The sequence below is a fragment of the Hydra vulgaris genome, chromosome 06, assembly GCF_038396675.1.
Source record: "Hydra vulgaris chromosome 06, alternate assembly HydraT2T_AEP".
Taxonomy (NCBI): Eukaryota; Metazoa; Cnidaria; class Hydrozoa; order Anthoathecata; family Hydridae; genus Hydra; species Hydra vulgaris.
Genome location: NC_088925.1, coordinates 32,670,592 through 32,690,258, shown reverse-complemented (window position 1 = coordinate 32,690,258; position 19,667 = coordinate 32,670,592). Strand labels below are relative to the sequence as shown.

The 19,667-nt window shown below is 27.7% G+C and overlaps 1 protein-coding gene across 4 annotated transcripts in view; it reads right to left on the bottom strand.

Annotated features, from left to right (window-relative positions):
- Positions 1 to 695: 695 nt before the first annotated feature.
- Positions 696 to 19,667, bottom strand: part of LOC100205576 (peroxisome biogenesis factor 10) — a 55,281-nt gene continuing 36,309 nt past the window's right edge. Inside the window, exons 6-9 of one of the 4 annotated variants that reach the window (XM_065799883.1) lie at positions 17,295 to 17,377; positions 16,425 to 16,559; positions 6,776 to 6,853; positions 696 to 1,013 (exon numbers count right to left, since the gene is read on the bottom strand). In XM_065799883.1, coding sequence (XP_065655955.1) covers positions 939 to 1,013; positions 6,776 to 6,853; positions 16,425 to 16,559; positions 17,295 to 17,377 — 371 coding nt within the window. In that variant the 3' untranslated portion in view covers positions 696 to 938. Of the gene's footprint in view, positions 1,014 to 6,775; positions 6,932 to 16,424; positions 16,560 to 17,294; positions 17,378 to 19,667 lie in introns of all 4 variants that reach the window. The other 3 variants (XM_065799881.1, XM_065799882.1, XM_065799884.1) reach the window with 3 other exon arrangements.

The following is a 19,667-nucleotide window of genomic DNA, read 5'->3' as shown; positions in this document are numbered from 1 at the left end:
TAACGTGAATGTAATCTTTAGTTTTTATGCATCGAAAACAGACAGTTTTTGATATTTTTTTTGCTACTAACCTTTACTATTAGGTATGAGATAAACTATCCTCCAATATCCTACAAACATTTGACTATGTAATCCTCATACTAAATGTATGTAAATGGCCATGCATCATAAATATTTTGCAACTTTTTGTAATAAAAAAAGTTATAACAAAAGATTGGTCTTCGGTTAATAGTCAGTTGAGGAGAAATACTGAACATGTAAAAAAGATGTTTTGTGCACAAAGAATACCTACAAAATCTTTCATTACTGTTATAATATATAAGTTTTGTAAATATAAACCTAAAAAAGTTATTTTATGACAAATACCTGCATCAAAAAGTAATATTTTTAATGTTTACACTAATAAAAGTTGTCTTATTAAAAATATTTTGTATTTTTCACTAAAATAATTAATTTTTTTTATATATATTATATAAATACATGTTTATTACTTTATTTATGCATTTTATATATAAATATAGCTATTCTAATAAAAAAAACTATGAAAATAATTTTGGCACAAAAAACTAGATTTTGTCCCACTGTGCAATGGTTGCAATTTTGTTGGAAATAAAAATTCCTATATATTTATTTTTTATTTTTATTAAAAAAAACTCCATAAAAACAAATTGCATTATACCGAAAACCACAACAAGTACTTTAAACAATTTTCTGCTCATAAAAAACACAATACTTGATAATAAATTACATATATATTTTTACATAAATAATAAATCTCCAAATAAATACTTATAAAAAGCTTATGTAACTTACAAAATTTTCTTTATTTAAAGTACCATTTATGTTTTATTTTATTAATTTATGCAAAAATTTGTTGTAATGTCTAAAAAGCCACTTGATTGACTTTTGTTGAAGTTTTATTCAGTACATTTGATCCATCAACTTAGTTCAAAATGATTTAGATGGATAATTCTTGATGGGTAGCAAGGAGAGCGACAAACAGGACATTCTGACTAAAATAAAGATAAACAAATACAATATATACATTTATTGAAGATAAATATCTAAAATAAACAATCATCATACATAAATTAAAGTAAATCTTGAGAAAGAAAAGTAATAGGTTTTTTATTTTAGTTTTAGGCTATTTATAAGTTAAAATTAATAGTTAAGTTAGAATCAGAAAAAATTTGGGGCGATATATAAATGCATTTATAAAAGATTTGATATAATAGAAACATATATGCTGACATACTTATTCAAGCCGTTTATGAAAGCAGTTCCAGGCCTCCTAATAGTAGCACACTTCTAAACAGGCCGTATAAAAAACATCATGACTTTACTATTGTTGGTTTCCTTTGCTTTGTGGCAGCTAATCTCAACAAACTTCTGTAAGTTTAATTAAGTTGCTTAAGATGTTAAGTTGTTTAAATAAGTTGTTTAATATGTTAAGCTGTTTAAATAAGTTGTTTAAGATGTTTGTTTTTGAGGCACCTTATATAAAATCAATTATTGATATAATAAATATAATGATAAAATAATTAAGTGATAATCAATATATAAGTTGTTTAAATAAGAGATAGGGCTTACAGATTTTCTACACCATTCAAATGCTTCTTATACAATTCAGGATAGTCAGGATTTCTCTATCATTATCAAAGTACAAAAATAGCAGAAATATCATTATCAAAATACAAAAATAACAGAAATAGAAAAAGGAAAGAGGTGTAAGTTAGCGCAATTTAATGTAACTTATAGAAATTTATACAAACTAGACACAAACTTTTTTGAATCGATAGAAAATTAGGTAAAAATGAGTTCAATGTTTTGTACATTTGTATCAAATACTACAGGTTGATTCATACTTTGTGCACGAAAGCAAAAAAAGCATTAACGCAAATTATTTAAAACTAGATAACGCTTTACAAAAAATTATTGCATAATTATGCAATAATCATGAAAAGTCAAGCAAAAAATTTTTTAATTGGTATGATTTACAATGAAAACCTGTTTTTAAAGAAAATGTTAAAAATATAATCTTTAATTTTTGAAATACTCAAACCTTATAAGTTAATAACGGGTGATGCGGAAGTTATCGGACAAATCCTAATTTCATTATTTGAGCATAATAATTACTTTTATGAGTGGTTTTATGAGTAGGCATGTGGTTTTATGAGTAGGCATAAACGTTCTATAAAATATAAACTTTATTATTTGAAACACTATTATTTAAAATGAGGTTAAATGCAGCTGAACGAGAATCTTTTCGAAAGCGACTAAAAATGTTTTTTGTAAATAAACCTAATATAATAAAAAAAAAAATCGTAAATCATTTTGAAAAGGAAAGATTTGCTCGAAGTACAATATATGATAACCTAAAAAGACTTGAAACTGTTCAATCGTTTTCTGATAGAAAGCACCCTGGTTGTCCGACATCCGGGACTAGAGAAAAGAAAGCCGAATTAACGAGACTTGTCAACAATCGAAAAGGGGTCAGTCAGAGAAAAATAGGTATTAAATTTGGTGTAAATCAATCGACAATTAGTTGTCAGTTAAAAAAAATGAATATTAAATATAGAATACGTGAAAAGACTCCAAAATACACTATAGAACAACAAATAAAGGCAAAGAAAAGAAACAGGAAACTAGCTAACCAATTCTATAACACAAAATCGCTTCTAGTCATCGATGACAAAAAATACTTTTGTTTTGCAGGGGATAACATGCCTGGAAATTCTGGATACTACACAAACAACAAAAAGACATGCCCAGAAAGTGTTTGTTTTATAGAAAAAGAGAAATTTCCAAAAAAATTATTAATGTGGATAGCCATATCTGACCGTGGTATGTCTGAGCCATTGTTTGGCACTTCCAAGGCTGTAGCGACCAATTCATCAATCTATATTAATGAATGTTTAGAAAATGACATCTTCCATTTATTCACAAGTATCATGGAGACTTAAACTATTTATTTTGGCCAGATTTAGCAAGTTCTTATTATTCTAAAGATTCTCTAAATTGGAAGGACCAATATGTCTATTACGTTGATAAAGAATCCAATCCCCCAAATGTGCCTCAAGCACGACCGATTGAAAATTTTTGGGGACATTTGGCACAGAAGGTTTACGAAGGAGATTTGCAAGCTTCAACAGAGCAAGTTTTGATTGATCGCATTAAACTAAAACTACAAGAAATTGATTTAAACTTTTTACAGTCGCATATGAAAGGCGTCAGAGCAAAATTGAGATCAATTGCAGATGGTGGTGTTTTTTCATAAAAATAAAACATTTTTATTAAAAGATAAATGCTTTATTTTAAAAAAATATAATTGTTGTTTGTTTTTTTATTTATAAATAAGTTATTGACGTTTTTATTTTGTCCGATAACTTCCGCATCATCCGTTATGAAAAGTATTATGATCTAATTAAAAATAAATTTATAACAGCCGTGGTTAGAATTCTAGCTTCAGAACTGGAAGCCCGTGGTTTGAAGCAGGCAATGGCAATATATGGATTATTGGTAAGGAAGGTGGTGTGAACTTGCTGATTAAATACTATTCTGTTTTGCACTGTCATAAGACCATTAGGGCTTCTTGGAGCACCTAAATAACTAATTAAAATATTTTTTGTTTTTGACCAAATTTCTCCTAGCTAAGTCACATAATAAAGAAAGTAATTAAAAAAGTGTGACAATAATAAATGTATAGATAATATTTTTTATTTATAAATGTATAGATAATATTTTTTATTTATAAATGTATAGATAATGTTTTTTATTTATAAATGTATAGATGTTTTTTATTTATAAATGTATAGATAACATTTTTTATAAACTTTTGTTTAATATTTAATTTTATATTTTAATTCAACTTTACTTTTTACAACTTCAACTAATTTTGAAAAAATTATTTTTAAAAAAGTCTTAATTTATGCAAAATCTTTTGTTCAAATAACTTTTTATATAAATATATATATAAATATAGCAATTCTAATAAAAAAAATATTTTTTTTTTATAAATTTATAGATAATATTTTTTATAAACTTTACTTTTTACAACTACAACTAATTTTGAAAAAATTCTTTTTAAAAACGTCTTAATTTATGCAAAAAACCTTTTGTTCAAATAATTTTCAAAACAAAATAATTTTTTTAATACACAATTTGTTGCTTTTTTTAATTTATCAGTTTATGCACATAAAATACGATTTAACTAAATACACACTAACACATACTTTTTTTTGAAACTGGTATAGAAGTTGTGATTTATTTAATATTGCTTGCATGATATAACTCTACTTAAGAATACCAAAAACAACTGCTGCATTAACAACAGCAACTGCAGTGTCACAACAGGTTACCTAAAACAGGTAAATTTTCAGATTAATGTGTGATGTATTTTTCAATTTATTTTATGTCATAACTAACTTTTTTAAAATCAGATGATGTATATAGAAAATTTTATATATATAAAATATAGATTTAATAAATTGATTATTGATTTTACCACTTTTACATGGAGGTTCAAAATCAGTGGTTTTACTGATTATGTACTTATGTACATACGTAATGGATGCTACCTAACTTTTCTCACAAGCCCGAAAAGCAGGGAGGAGTATGAATTAACCCAAGGGTAGGAATTTTTCACGAGCTGAAATTTCTAAGAATAATTTGAAATTTGTCTCCCATTTGCTGTCTACATAATTTTATATATATAAAATATAGATTTAATAAATTGATTATTGATTTTACCACTTTTACATGGAGGTTCAAAATCAGTGGTTTTACTGATTATATACTTATGTACGTACGTAATGGATGCAACCTAACTTTTCTCACAAGCCCAAAAAGCAGGGAGGAGTATGAATTAACCCAAGGGTAGGAATTTTTCACGAGCTGAAATTTCTAAAAATAATTTGAAATTTGTCTCCCATTTGCTGTCTACATAAAAGATGCTATAAACATGTTTACATAATCAAGTTGGCGCATTAAACACAGCAAAAAGTCAATTTTCTTTAAGTAAGTCTATTTTTTCTTAAAGTAAAAAGGCTCTAGCTACAAACATTAAAAAAAAAATTTTTAAACTTTTAATTTTAAGCTTAAAACTTTCAAAACATTTTTAAAACTTTTAAAACAAGTTTGCTTTTATATTGGCAGACTTGTTTTAATAAAATTTTAAGCAAACATAATTGTTTAAAAAAACTTATTTTTATAATAACCAACTTAATAAATTTTCAGGTAATTAGTTGTTTTTAATCAAAATAGCTTTCACTCTTCTTTATAGAACTTTGGTAAAATACTTGTAAGGCTTCAGGGTGTTATCTAGATTAAAAAAAAAAAAAAAAGAAAAAGTACCTTACAAAAGTTTCTAGGCAAAACTTTTCGCGCAAAAACTAAATACAGAAAATTTATACTTTATAAATGCAAAATTATAAAACCAATTAATTTTCAACTTGTTTCTGTTTCTTTCTAAACAATCTTCTTTTTCTTATTTCTTAAGCGGTAGTGGTGTAGTGGTAGAGTGCTCGCTTCATAAGCGAGAGGTTCTGAGTTTGATCCCCACAACGTTCCTGGTAGTACCACGCTCAACTTGTTTCTCTGTGCAGCAGCCTTGTTTATCAAGGTTTGTGTTTTGGAGTTATAGAGTTGAGAGAGGGTTATAACCACAATTAACTAGCCTCAACATCTGTAGTGGTCTTCTAGACCTTAGAGGGGTAAACTTAAAAAAACAAAAACAAAATTTATACCGTGTCTTTTCTTTGGTAGCAAGAAAACAAGTATGATCGTTTATTATTTGCAAATAAATAATTAACAAAATACTTAGACCTACTTTAATTGCATAATTTGCTAGTATGTGTTAATTTAAAAAAAAAATTATTTTTTTATTTATAAATTTTGTTTTAGTAAATTAAAATTTTTAATTTTTTTTATTAAAATTTTTGATTAGTAAATTTAAAAAAAAATTGTAAAAATTGATGTAAATATAGCATTCTTATTTTATGTTTTACGCAAATAATTTATAACATAAACACAAATGATTTATTAACTTAATTAATACTAAAATGCTTACACTAAAATGCTTTACTAGCAAATTTAGTTTACTAACAGTATTTTTAATTACCTTAATAAAAAACTTTTTAATCTTTTTTTTAAAAGTAATTTTGAAATGACATTTACCTCCACAATTCATTTTTTAAATAACTACTATGTTAAAATCTTTGTTACTTTCCTAACTAAATATAAACAGCATTTGTTGGTTTAAAATTTTTTTATTGTAAATAAAAAATCTAAAATAAAAAACACAAATATAAAAACTATGTAACAAGCGAAATGAAAAAACTAAAGAACAACTGACATCAATTAAAAAATAAAGTTTTTATTTTATTTTTGAATGAATTGCTACGCTTTTTAAATGACTTTGCATTGAATGACTTGCTAAGCTTTTTCTTTTGTAAAGAAAGTAATTGTTTTCAATCAACTAAATTATTTTCTTCATTTTGTGTACTAAGTATTTCTACGTTTCTTGCATAATACTTAAAATCTAAGTCTGTTAAAAACAAAAAAGTTAAGTTTTTAATTTAATTTTTTTTAACGGATTTTGCTTTTTTTATGGTTTTTTGAACTTTTGGTAAATTTAAAAAAATTGGGAATTCTGCATTATACGCAGTGCCATCAGCCTGGTTAACACCCTAAACTATATCATAATCATTCAGATACATTTTGAAAACCGCATAAGAATGTATAAGAATATATCATCATAAGAAACCATAATAACAACCTTTGCAGTAGTCCATTCAATGATACATTGCCAGCAAAATACATGACCACAAAAAGTAGAGCTTGCAAGTTGAATACTCTGAAAGCACAAAATGCATTTTGTTTTAATTAATGACTTTGACTCAATCCCACTCTTGTCTGTAGTTTTCTTTATCTCCTGTAAAAGAAAAAAAATTTAAAGATTGAGGTATTATTATTATGATATCATTTCCAGATTTTTTCATTTTCAATAATTAATTAAGGTTTGTTGCTGCATACATATAAATACTCAAATCATTTTTAAAATTTCAAATCACCCCTAAATTTACACTTGAAAAACATTTAAACTTAGCTCATTAGATAAGCCTTAGAACTTGTTTTAATTAATAACTAAAATATAATTATATTGAAATATAACATTTTGAATAAATAATGATTATATTTCCAAAAAAAAAATGGATATATTTCCAATTTTAAGATCATTTGTTCTTAAAAAGTGGGGGTTTTGAGGTACAAATTGTCAATGCCTTGAGCTTGACATATTTTTTCTATAAACTCTAAAAGGTCTATCTAGTATTTTAAAATTGTTTGGGCAGTTATAATTTGAAAAAATATTTAAATTATGAAAAAAAACACATTAATTTTGTGTTATTTTAAAATAATTAAATGAAATAACTACAACAATTGAATTTAAACTCACAAAAAAGTTTATTTCTTAAATAGTTGTGAAGGATTAAAAAGCAATGAAAATGATACGTTTATTTCTTAAATTGTTATGAAGGATTAAAAAACAATACGTTTATTTCTTAAATTGTTATGAAGGATTAAAAAGCAATGAAAATGATACGTTTATTTCTTAAATTGTTATGAAGGATTAAAAAGCAATGAAAATGATATGTTTATTTCTTAAACTGTTATGAAGGATTAAAAAACAATACGTTTATTTCTTAAATTGTTATGAAGGATTAAAAAACAATACGTTTATTTCTTAAATTGTTATGAAGGATTAAAAAACAATACATTTATTTCTTAAATTGTTATGAAGGATTAAAAAACAATACGTTTATTTCTTAAATTGTTATGAAGGATTAAAAAACAATACATTTATTTCTTAAATTGTTATGAAGGATTAAAAAAACATTGAAAATGAGTTCATACTAGAGATGTTAACTGAAAGATTTTGTAGAATTCCAGAAAAATAAAATTCTTTCGGAAGGATATTGAGATTTTTTTTTTTATGAAACAAAAAAAACCAACGATGTTCATTTCGCAAATGCTACTTATGAAATGTAGCCTTTTGCAAGTTGAATTACAAAATATAATTATTTTGCTACATACAAAAGTAGCGCTTACGGAAGTCGCACTTACAAAATGAAGTCTTTAGAAAAATTTTGTTGGTCAAACGGATATAATTGTAAAAAATAAAATTTTTTATATACCAAAATGTTTATAATAAAATTTTATTTTCAGTATTGCAACATATAAACATTTCAAGGTTTTATTTTTTAAAATAAAGATAAAACCAAATTTCTTTTGAAATGAAACTATTTCGCACCGCAACTTGCGAAACAGTTCTTAACAGGAAAAAACTTACGAAACGTGGCATAATAAATATATTTAATTACATTTTATGAATCAAATACATATAATTAACTATGTAATTAAAATACTAATTTTTTGTATGATATTGACAAGTTTCAGTTTTAACCTTTAATTAAAAAATCAAGACTTTCATAAAACATACTTTTAAGAATTAGATAATGAAGATAACTTGAACAATGTTAACATATGAATGCAATTGCGTAATCGGGAAACAATGCCATTGTTGAAATCAAAAAAAGACCTAATTTAAGTGATGAGTGATAAAACTTAATTATATAATAAAATGCCTAAAAATAGCTCTAACTTGTTTTCAAATAGAATAATTTTATGTTTAGTCGGTTTCAATTTTTATATTTTTAAGGTGCACTGTTATATGCGCTTTGGCTTTTATTACCTCGTTAACAACAAGTAAATTTAAAAAAATTTTAAAGACATTCTTTTCAATTATTTTTTGCAAAACGTTTTCCTTTGTAGAAAAAAAAAAGTTTGGGTGGGAAGGGCATTTGTAACCCCTCGTGTTGTTGACCCTGATAGTGTTTTAATTTTCAACCTCTCAACGCTATTGGGACTATACAACTGCTGAAAGTTTTACAGCTCTAGCTATTTTGGAGAGCAGTAAAAATTTAGTTGCAAGATTTTACAGCAAAAAAGCGGGTACATACAATACAACCCTTCCCCGGTTCTTCGCCCCTGGAAATAATTTTAACATAGAAGCTCACCAGGACTATACAAGTACTGAAAGTTTCAGAGCTGTAGCTAGTCTGAAAGGTAGTGATAAATAAATTGCAAGATTCAGTAAGAAATGAAAACTAACTCAAAGTTTCAGTTTTTTCTATTTCAATTTTAGCTGCGTTAGACCCCCTTAATTTCTGTTTCAGCACCACCACCCCCCGACCTAACTTTCCTAACCTTTTTAGGTCACTGCATATATATATATATATATATATATCAACCTTCAGAATTAGGGTCTTGATTTTTGAGGCCGGCAAAAAGTCCTCGATCTCATTTATATGTTTTATGATTACCCCTTTGTGTCAAATTTTTTCGCCAACTTCTAACAGTTTAAGATTGGCAATTTATTGCTGACCTCATTTTTCTTAATTCTGAGGGCTATATATATATATATATATATATATATATATATATATATATATATATATATATATATATATATATATATATATATATATATATATATATATATTTATATATATATATATATATAAACTATAGAAGAATCATTTAACAATATTATTTATTTAAATAATAAATAATAAAATTTTTTTGTATAACAGTTTAATGAATGCTTTCGAGTCTAATCCGTAAGCGCACATTCTAAAACGCTTCTTCCGTAAGGAGCTGCTTCGCAAGTATTCTTTTGAAATGATTTGTTTCGCAAGTTTCTTTTCGTAAAGGGTTATTACGGAATAATTATTTATTTTTTCATATATTTGTTACGGAAGATGAATTTGCGCATGTAGAACTTCCACAATGGAAATGTTTGGGAGAGATAGCAGTGGAGTTTTTGAAAGGGTTATTTAACAGAATCTTGAAAGGTCAGAAGATGCCTGAGGAGTAGATACATAGCATAATGGTGCTAATTTTCAAGGATAAGGGCGACGTTCAGAGCTGTAGTAATTACAGGGGAATAAAGTTGATCATTCACAGCCTGAAAATCTGGAAAAGAGTAGTAGAAGCTTGGCTTAGAGGAAAAGTAGAAATCTGAGAGCAGCAGTATGGTTTCATGCCAGCTAAGTGCACCACAGATGCTATGTTTGCTCTGAGAGTGTTAATGGAGAAGTATAGGGAAGGACAGAAGGAGTTACATTGTGTATTTGTGGACTTAGAGAAAGCTTATGATAGAGTTCCCAGACAGGAGCTGTGGTATTGTATAAGGAGGTCAGGAGTAGCGGAAAGGTATGTGAAGCTGGTGCAGGATATGTATTAGAACAGTGTAACAGCAGTGAGATGTGCAATAGGAATGACATACAGGCTTAAAGTGGAGGTAGGACTACATCAAGGATCAGCCCTGAGTCCCTTCCTGTTCGCAATTGTCATGGACAGACTTACAGACGAAGTTAGACAGGAGTCCCCTTGGACTATGATGTTTGCTGATGACATTGTGATCTGTGGTGAGAGTAGGGAGAAAGTGGAGGTAAACTTGGAAAAATGGAGGTATGCTTTGGAAAGCAGGGGAATGAAAGTGAGCAGGACTAAAACAGAGTACATGTGTGTGAATGAGAGAGCAGATGGTGGACAGGTCCAGTTACAAGGAGTTGATTTGGTGAAGGTCGACAAGTTTACCTACTTAGGGTCGAGGATACAGAGTAACGGAGGAAGTGAAAGAGAGGTAAAAAAGAAGGTGGAGGCAGGGTGGTGTGGATGGCACAAAGTGTCTGGTGTGATCTGTGATAGAAGGGTGTCGGTTAGAATGAAAGGTAAGAACTATAGGACAGTAGTGAGACCTGCTATGTTGTATGGGCTAGAGACAGTGGCACTGACAAAGAGACAAGTGAGAGAGATGGAGGTGTCTGAGATGAAGATGTTAAGATTCTTATTTAGAGTGACGAAGAAGGATAGGATCAGAAATGAGTTTATTAGAGGATCAGCACATGTAGCATGTTTTGCACACAAAGTTAGAGAATCGAGATTGAGATGGTTTGGACATGTACAGAGGAGACAGGAGAGTTATATTGGCAGGAGGGTTTTGGGGATGGAACTTCCAGGTAAGAGGAGGAGAGGTAGACCTAAGAGGAGGTTTATGGATGCAGTGGTGGAGGATATGAGTGGCAGGTGTGTCAGTCAAGGACACTCATAACATGACACTCATGGGCTAGATGGAGGAGTTTGATCCGCTGTGGCGACCCTTTAACGGGAAATGCCGAAAGAAAAAGAAGAACTTCCACAATAACAACTTAAAATACAGAAGATAAAAATGCAAATTTTTTGTTTTCGGCAAACAACCCTATACATTTACTTAATTTAAAAATAATTACCATACATTTAATTAATATTTTATATTTACTTAGTATATTTTAATACATTACTATACATTTGCCTAATTTAAAAATAAATTGATTATATAATGCCAATTTTAAATTTTACTTTAAAAAAATTAATTAAAAAAATAATTGAAAAAAAATTTAAGATACCACCTAGAGAAAAAAAAAACATTTTTACTCAAAGATAAAAAAAGAGAAACATTCTGAAATACAGCTGGCCACAAATGAGAAAAATATTCTTAGCTTGCCATAAATGAGAAAAAAAGTTTCAATACATGTATGATTGAGAAACTTCTATTTTGGGAAAAATAGCATCTTGAATATAAAAGTTTATAATTTAAAATAATTTTAAAGTAATTAAATTAAAGCTTTTAAAAATGAAAATTTATTTGCATTTATAGTATTAATTTAATTATAGTAACTGTCATTTTAAATTTCATCTAAATTTAATCTTAATTTCAGGCATCAATGAGACATAAATACATCTACCTATTAAATCTTTTTTTACTCTTTTTTTCTGACTTTGATCAAAATAATCACAACAAAAAAAATTTACAAAAAAAAATGCGTTTGTTTTTATATTAAAGTTGTTTAAAAAAATAATTTTTATGGCAACATTTGATACCAGTTCAGTTCTTTTGTTTAATAAATTTTGATGGTATTATGTGATACTTTTCGGTTAAGCAATATTGAAATAATTTTCCTCCAGGTTTAAACGGCTGCATTTTATTAATAAATTTTCATGTTATTATAGAATTTCTATATCTCTTTTATTCCAATTTACCACAACTATATTTAAAATAAACTTGAAAAGTTCTTTAGAGTGATCTTTAGAAGTATTCTTTTATTAGTATTCTATGTTAGTCTAATTTAATCAAATCTACTACGTTGTGGTGAGGTTTTTAAGTAACAGAGCTATACTCTTTGTTTTTTTTTAAAGCATTATTATTTTTTTAAACGTCTTTACTTCAAAAATGGCTGCAAACAAATGCTATTAAAGTTGGAAGTTACAAGGTCAAGGGAGCGAATTCCAAAGAACTAATGTTTGAGGAAAAAAACATGATAAACAAGAATTTATAAAACACTTAAGATCAGTCAGAGTTAAAGGATGACACTTAACTAAATGACAAATAAGACAGGTATGATTTTTAGTAGATGGTACAAGAGACACTAGCTCTTTAAAGCAGCACCCATTATATTATTTATAGAAAAGAGAAGCAAAATTATGATAACATGATAATGGTTGAAGGTTGGCTGCAAGAGCAGGTTTGAATATACTTACAATGCGTTTATGCGCCTTGTCTAAAAAAAAAAAGGAAATCATTGGAAGATCTGCTCCAGATATTGCAAAATGAAGAAGAGTGCTGAAAAATGAAGAAGAGCAATTGTAAACAGATGCCTGTTTTCTGGAGTATTGTTTTGGTATCTGGAGAACAGATATGGAAGTAATGGTTAAGATTGTAAATTACAGCAGCACAATGTCAAGAGAGAATAAAAGATTCCATCCCATCCTAAATCCAAGAAGCAACATAAAAAGCACAGGCAGCAGGAAGACAAAAAATTTCTACCCAAGAACCATAATGAAAAAAATCACAGAAAGAGTTCCAGTCAGCTTCAAGGTAGTTGTAAGAGGTATAATGATCAGAAACAACATAGAAAAAATATAGTCTTTAAGATGAAGAAGAGCAATTTAGAACAAAGAGAAAGGTGATAGAGTGAAGAGGCGCTAAAGGAAAGCACATAATAGTCTGTGGATTTAAAGCTAGTTTCTTGATAAATGGCTGAGTTTTTACAAATGTTAATACCCAAATCAAGCATGTGACTATTGGAGTCTATGAATTAAAGGAAGATAACCATCAACACTAAAATGTTGATGGTTATCTTCCTTTAATTCTGAGGCAGCTAAACTCTAATTAGTCTCACAAAGAGCATATAGGTCTGGTGAACTATGCAAGAAATAAGACTCGACAGTAGAAGAGTTACTTCAAATACCACTAATATTAGTGATTGATAGATTTAAAGAACTTGGTAAAAACAATGGTTTTTTGTGCTTTATAGTTAGGTTATTGCCTTGACTATGCACATTAAAAGTACAAACAGAGACACCATCCTAGCAGCCAGTCTCAGAACCATTAAACTGAGTTTTAAAGCTATTACCTTATTAGGAGATAATAGAATGAGTTGTCTAGTCATAAAAACAGAGACACAAGCAAAACCTGTGCAATCAGTCAATAAGATCCAGCATAAAACATCCTAAAGATTTTTTTATAATAAAGAAACCATTTAGTAAATGAAGAAGCATTAGAGTAAATTTATAGAAGAAATAAAATGCAACAAAATCAAATAAAGATCACTTAACATTATACTTTAAGCTAGCTATAAATAAACGTTGCAAGAATTTTTTGAAATTTGATAAAAAACACTTAAAATCACATAAATTTCAGAAAATCTTTAATAAAACCTCAAAAAAAAATTGTATACATCTGTAACTTTCATCGCCAACCACAATAAATTTTTATTTAGTATCAACACCCTAACTAACCAATCATGCAACTGCTAGCAACAAGCACAAAATTTAATTATTATAATAAGAGTAAATATTAATATAAGAGTAAAGCTAACTCTACAGAACTTTCCAAATTTATGTGGGATTTTGAAATATAATAATGTGAAAAATTGTTGATAAAGCCCAACAGTTTCAACAATGAGAAAAATCATACAATCATTTTTTAACCAAAAACTTACCACACAATAACATCAAAATTAAAGTTATGCAACAAAAGAATTGAGCTGATATCAAAATGTTACCATGAAATTATATTTTTATAAACAACCTTGATTACACAGCATAATACATGTGTAACAACTTTGAACAAAAATAAAAGTTAAAAAATCCAAAGCAGCAAAACTAGCCAGATACATCTTTAAAAAAAGTGCTAACTAAAGTGTATTGAATTAGAAAACCTGATATTTACCCTGTTCTAAAGAAAAACAAAACTAGAAACAACCTAAATTCATACAATTCAGATATGCGATTTTTAAAAGATCTTTTGATCAGCACATAATATGACCTTTGACAACACATAACATGACCTTTGACAACACATAACATGACCTTTGGTTCAAAAGATGCTAGAGATAAAAAATAAAAAAATAGAAGATTACAAAAATGAACATTTACTGGTCCAAAAAACATTCCTGTCATAGTCTTAACTATGACAGGAATGTTTTAAAACTCAAAAGCACTTTTCATTATTCTCTAAACAAGTGCTTAATCTTGTTTTTTTGCCTACTGAAAAAATATGATTTTAGTTTTAAAAAAATTTGAATATGGCTCTAATTTCTACTCGTCTTTGAATGTTTAATTCTTCTATCACACAATCTTCTTTGAATGTTTAATTCCTTTAAGTCTTTGAATGTTTAATTCCTCTAACTACAATTACAAAAAAATTCTGGAATGTTTAATTAACAAACTTGTTAGCCAAGTGTGACGTTTCTGAGCAATTTTATATCAGTAAATTGAAGCAAAGGGTTATTAACAAGTCAATAGTGCCTGCTGTACTTGTAGGTTCCCAGAGCTAAGTTCCTGTTCTAAGGTAGCTAAGACTCTTTTAAAACTTTTTCCCTAGTAGTGAAAAGTGGTTCAAGGGAAACATCATCAAACATTTGATATTTTAAAAATGTTTATGAAGCTGATTGAAAGTCTTAATGACTATGCTGAAAAAATATCAGACTGATCAAAAAACCATAAAGATCTTTAAAGATCTTACAAAGGACTTGAAAAAAGAGCAGCATCAAATAATGTAATTTTTTTTACTTTCAAAAGTAGCTTATTTAATAGTAGATTACATCAAAAAGTATTCTACTTTAATATGTAAATGCAAGTCACATGAAAAAGCTGTTTACTTTTACATTTAAAATAACTACTATTTAAAAAAACATTACATAATATATTAGTTTCTCATATCAATAATAGTTTCTCAAATTATAATTTACATTTACAAAAAAACTTGCATGTGAAAATGAATTACATAAATATAATATAGTACTGAATGTAAATTTAAATTTACAAATAAAATAATATTTTTTAAGTAGGCATTTTTTATAAGGCATAACAAATTATTATTAAAAATAAATTTTAAAAAATAAAAGTTAAACTACATAAGCTTACATTTTATATAAATTTTAAAGTAAATTGAAAACAACATATACTTATGTAAGTAAATTTACTTATACTCTACAATAACTTTGAGAGGATCTTGTACAACAGTTGTGCAATAAACCTTATACAACTAACATTTAGTTAGTGGCTAATAGTTATACCTGACTCATATAGTTATACCTATCAACTTGTTTCTCCGCGCAGCAGCCTTGTTCGTCAAACATGAACGTGTTTCGGAGTTATAAAGTTGGGAGAGGGCTATGACCACAAGTAGCCTCCTCATCTGTAGTGGCTTTCTTGGCTTTGGGGAGGAATTACAAAAAAAAAAAAAAAAAAATACCTAATGGGATTGGCACTACTATGGGAAAGCTGCTCTAATGTTTTATCAGATAATAATAGTATTCAGAGCTTAGTAGTTGTTATTGTAGATAATAAAAGTTCAAATGCAGGTGTAAACAACAGTTTGGTTGTCAAACTTGAAAAAATTTTTAAAAGTTTACACCTTATAGGGTGTATGCTGCACATGGTTCAGCATACACCCTATAAGGTTGAAACGCCATGTTGAAATGCCACTGTGTTGAAATGCGAATAACACCTTATAATTGAATTAGATGGAAAATTAGATTTTAAGTATTACAAGGGGCCTATCGGATGAGCTGCATCTAATCAAATTCATAATAAAGCTGTTACTTTAATTTACACTCAGATTCAGGAACAAAATCGATTGTTAACAGTAAAATTTTAAGTTAAGTAAAGACCAATGAAAACTTTATGAGTATCTTGTTGGTATTTTAAAAGGTTTTTTCAAAAAATTTCTAAAAAGTTTGCAAAAAAAACCTGGTGTAGGTTTTTTTGCTTTTGTCATGTGGGGAGGTGAATAACATAAAAAAATAATAAAATATTACCTCACTAAATTTCTGCAATTTCAACTCATATCCAAATTTTAAAAATACTGTCAATAATTGAATAAATTCTAAGTTAGCTAACCAATAAAATGTTTGTGAATCAATTTCATCTGATGCATATGGTCGGATGAGCCACTAAAAAAAGATAAGCTGTATTCTCTTAAAGAAAAATCTGAATAAACAAGTTTTGCTGAATAATCTCTGAATAAACAAGTTGGCAATAAATTAGTTTTAGCAGGACAATAAAGTAAAACACAAAACATTAAAACATTAATAAAACTATTACACATTATATAATTTCATAACTTTTAATTTAATTTTATTTTTTTGCACTTTATTGCATTTACTCTTTTTTATTATAGATATAATTTATTCAATAAATTTTAAGAAAAAGTTTATTAAAAGAAACATTTTTTGAAAACAAAATAGCTTGGCAAATTTCTAGACAACAGAAGCGTATAAGTAGCCAGTAAAATTGTAAAAAAAGTATTCTGGTTGTACTTTGTATATAAAAAAAATTGAAAAATTAAAAACTTTTATTAAAAAATTTGACACCTAAAATATATTTACAAACGTAAAAATAGCAAATTGTACATAGTTTAATGCATAAAATCCAATAGTAACAAAATCCTTATTAGATTATACTAATTTATTATTAGTAGTAGTATTAATTGTATTTTGCATTATTCTATTTTTAATGACTGCAATCATTGTATTACTGACTTGTTAAAACAAAAACAACTTAGGGCCATTAAATAACACTACTTTTATCTTGGACTTGCACATGTTGGTTTTTAAAAGTACAGATTTGAAGTAATACTTAATATCAGTAAAAATTACTTGTTTAAAAAAGGTTTAGAAAAAACTTACATGTTTGATACCTATAATACGTTTTGCAATTGAAAAATTACCACCATTTATGTAGAAAGCCAACATATTTATTTTTTTTACCACTAAAAAAAACCTTTTAATTCTTAAAATAAAAATAAATAAAAATATTGATTGTTTAAAATAATTTACATCATATATTAGAACTAATAGTCACAAATAAACCATCAAAAAGAAATTTGTCAAATATGTATTTATAAATGCATCTGTTAACTCATCAAGTTAATACATCTGTCCAGTCCCCCTCATAACTGTTTAAAGTACATACTTCTGTTGAATCTTTCTCAAGACTGTTTAAAGTAAAGAATAGATAATAAAAAATTGTTTATGCACTCATTAAAACAGCATGCTTACAGCTTACTTCTTTAAATGCTTGTTAAAGAAAATGAGTAGTTTTATTACTTTATTATCCTATTTTATGCACAATACAATGTATTTCCATTGTATGTGAATATTGTGAGACATAGCTACAAATATATAGTCTAAAAACTTAATATTTAAATTCTTATATAATTTTTCATGACTAGTCTAAAATTTATTTTGAGAAGAAAAATATGCTTTAGACTAAGTTTTGTATAAAAACATTTAGTGCATACATTTTTCTATACTCTAGGTTTATATTGAGAACTATATTTTGATTAAATTAAACAGTTAATGTTTTCATAATCATTTAACAGAGACTAGTAAAAAATTATTAAAAACTGATAAAAAATATTTCCAAATTAACTTAAATAACACTTTTTTTTAAATGTTATTCACACCCTCAAGGCTGCAAGAGCCACTACAGTCAAAAAGGCTACTTTACTGAGGGTATAACCCTCTCTCAACTTTTTAACTCTAAACACAGACCTTGACAAACAAGGCTGTTGTGTGGAGAAACAAGAAGCTGAGAAACTGAGCATGGTACTACTAGGGATGTGGTAAAGACTCTCTCAATTATGATGCAAGCGCTCTACTACTACTACTACACTACTATCACATAGAATATATTTATTAAAATCAATATTTAAGTAACTTTTAAAAAATCAATAATATTTTAATATGAAAGAAACTGTTTAACGTGGATAAATTTAATCCAATTTAGTTTAGACGTTTTAAGAGAAAAAAATAACATCTGTTTATCTTTTTATCTTTTTAGGATAAAAAACAGCTTTATGTTAATGGATTTTTTTTTCTGATTAGAAGAACTTTATTGCATAGGAATGCATAGACGACATATAAATGGATCAAACATAATGCTTAGAATGATATTAATAAAGCGATTAGAAAGAAGCAATTTGATCTCAAAAACTTTACCAGATACACCATATGAAACAAGCTTGTGAAGAAGACTAACATGCTAAACTTTGTTAAAAGCTTTAGATATTGGAAGAGCAATAGCCCTAGCCTCACCACCTCCATCTAATGCATAATAAAATCTTTCAGTCAAAGCAGTTAGCAAGTCAGCCGTAGAACGAAAGATTGAAAATTGTATTGATTGTCTGACAGTAATTTGTTTGACTCAAGATGGGATGTGAGAATTTTGTTGATCAAAGACTCTAAGACCTTGCTAATAACAGAAATAAAACTGATCAGATGATTATTGGAGGGGTCAGAAAGCTCTCCGGAGTTTTTGAAAATTGAAACAACAGATGGCATTTCCAGCAGGCAGGAAAACAAGACTCAGTCAAGCACTTGTTAAATAGTTTTGAGAAAATTGAAGAGAGTTCCAGAGAACAATCTTGTAAGACTGTGATAGGAATGTTGTCTGGACCACAAGCCGTTAATAGTGTTTAATCGAGTTATGACTTTAGCAACAGAAGCTGGAAAGACTAACAATGGGTTAACCTGAAAAAAACCTCTTTATTGGAATGGAAGAAAGAGAACGGCCATAAGATTGAAGAGTCGAATTAAAAGGAAACTTCTTTACAAACAGTTCTGCCCTCATCCTTGGGAGAGTAATAAGATCAGTCCCATGAATGAGAGATGGAATGTTGACCTATTCTTGTTAATGAGGGAGTTGAAGCTTTCAAAAAGTCTTTAGAGCCTAACTTCTGATATAAGATATAAGATTAAATGAACTGAGAATAATGGAGCATCAGACAGTACTTTTTTACATCGATTTCTTGTGATAGACTTTTGTTCTTAAAAAATTTGAGAGAGAAAAAGATGAAAAAAATGATTGCAATTAGAAATAACAGCTGCATAAGAAGGTAAAATCCATGGAGTAGAATGAGGCTTAACTTGAAACAGACAAGAAGAACTAAAACCATCCATTCCTGCCTAGTGGCAGTACATAGAAAGCAAATATATAAGCGAAGAGTGAAAAAAAATTTCTTAGTGACCTAGGACGGTCACTAAGAAAATCACAAAAAG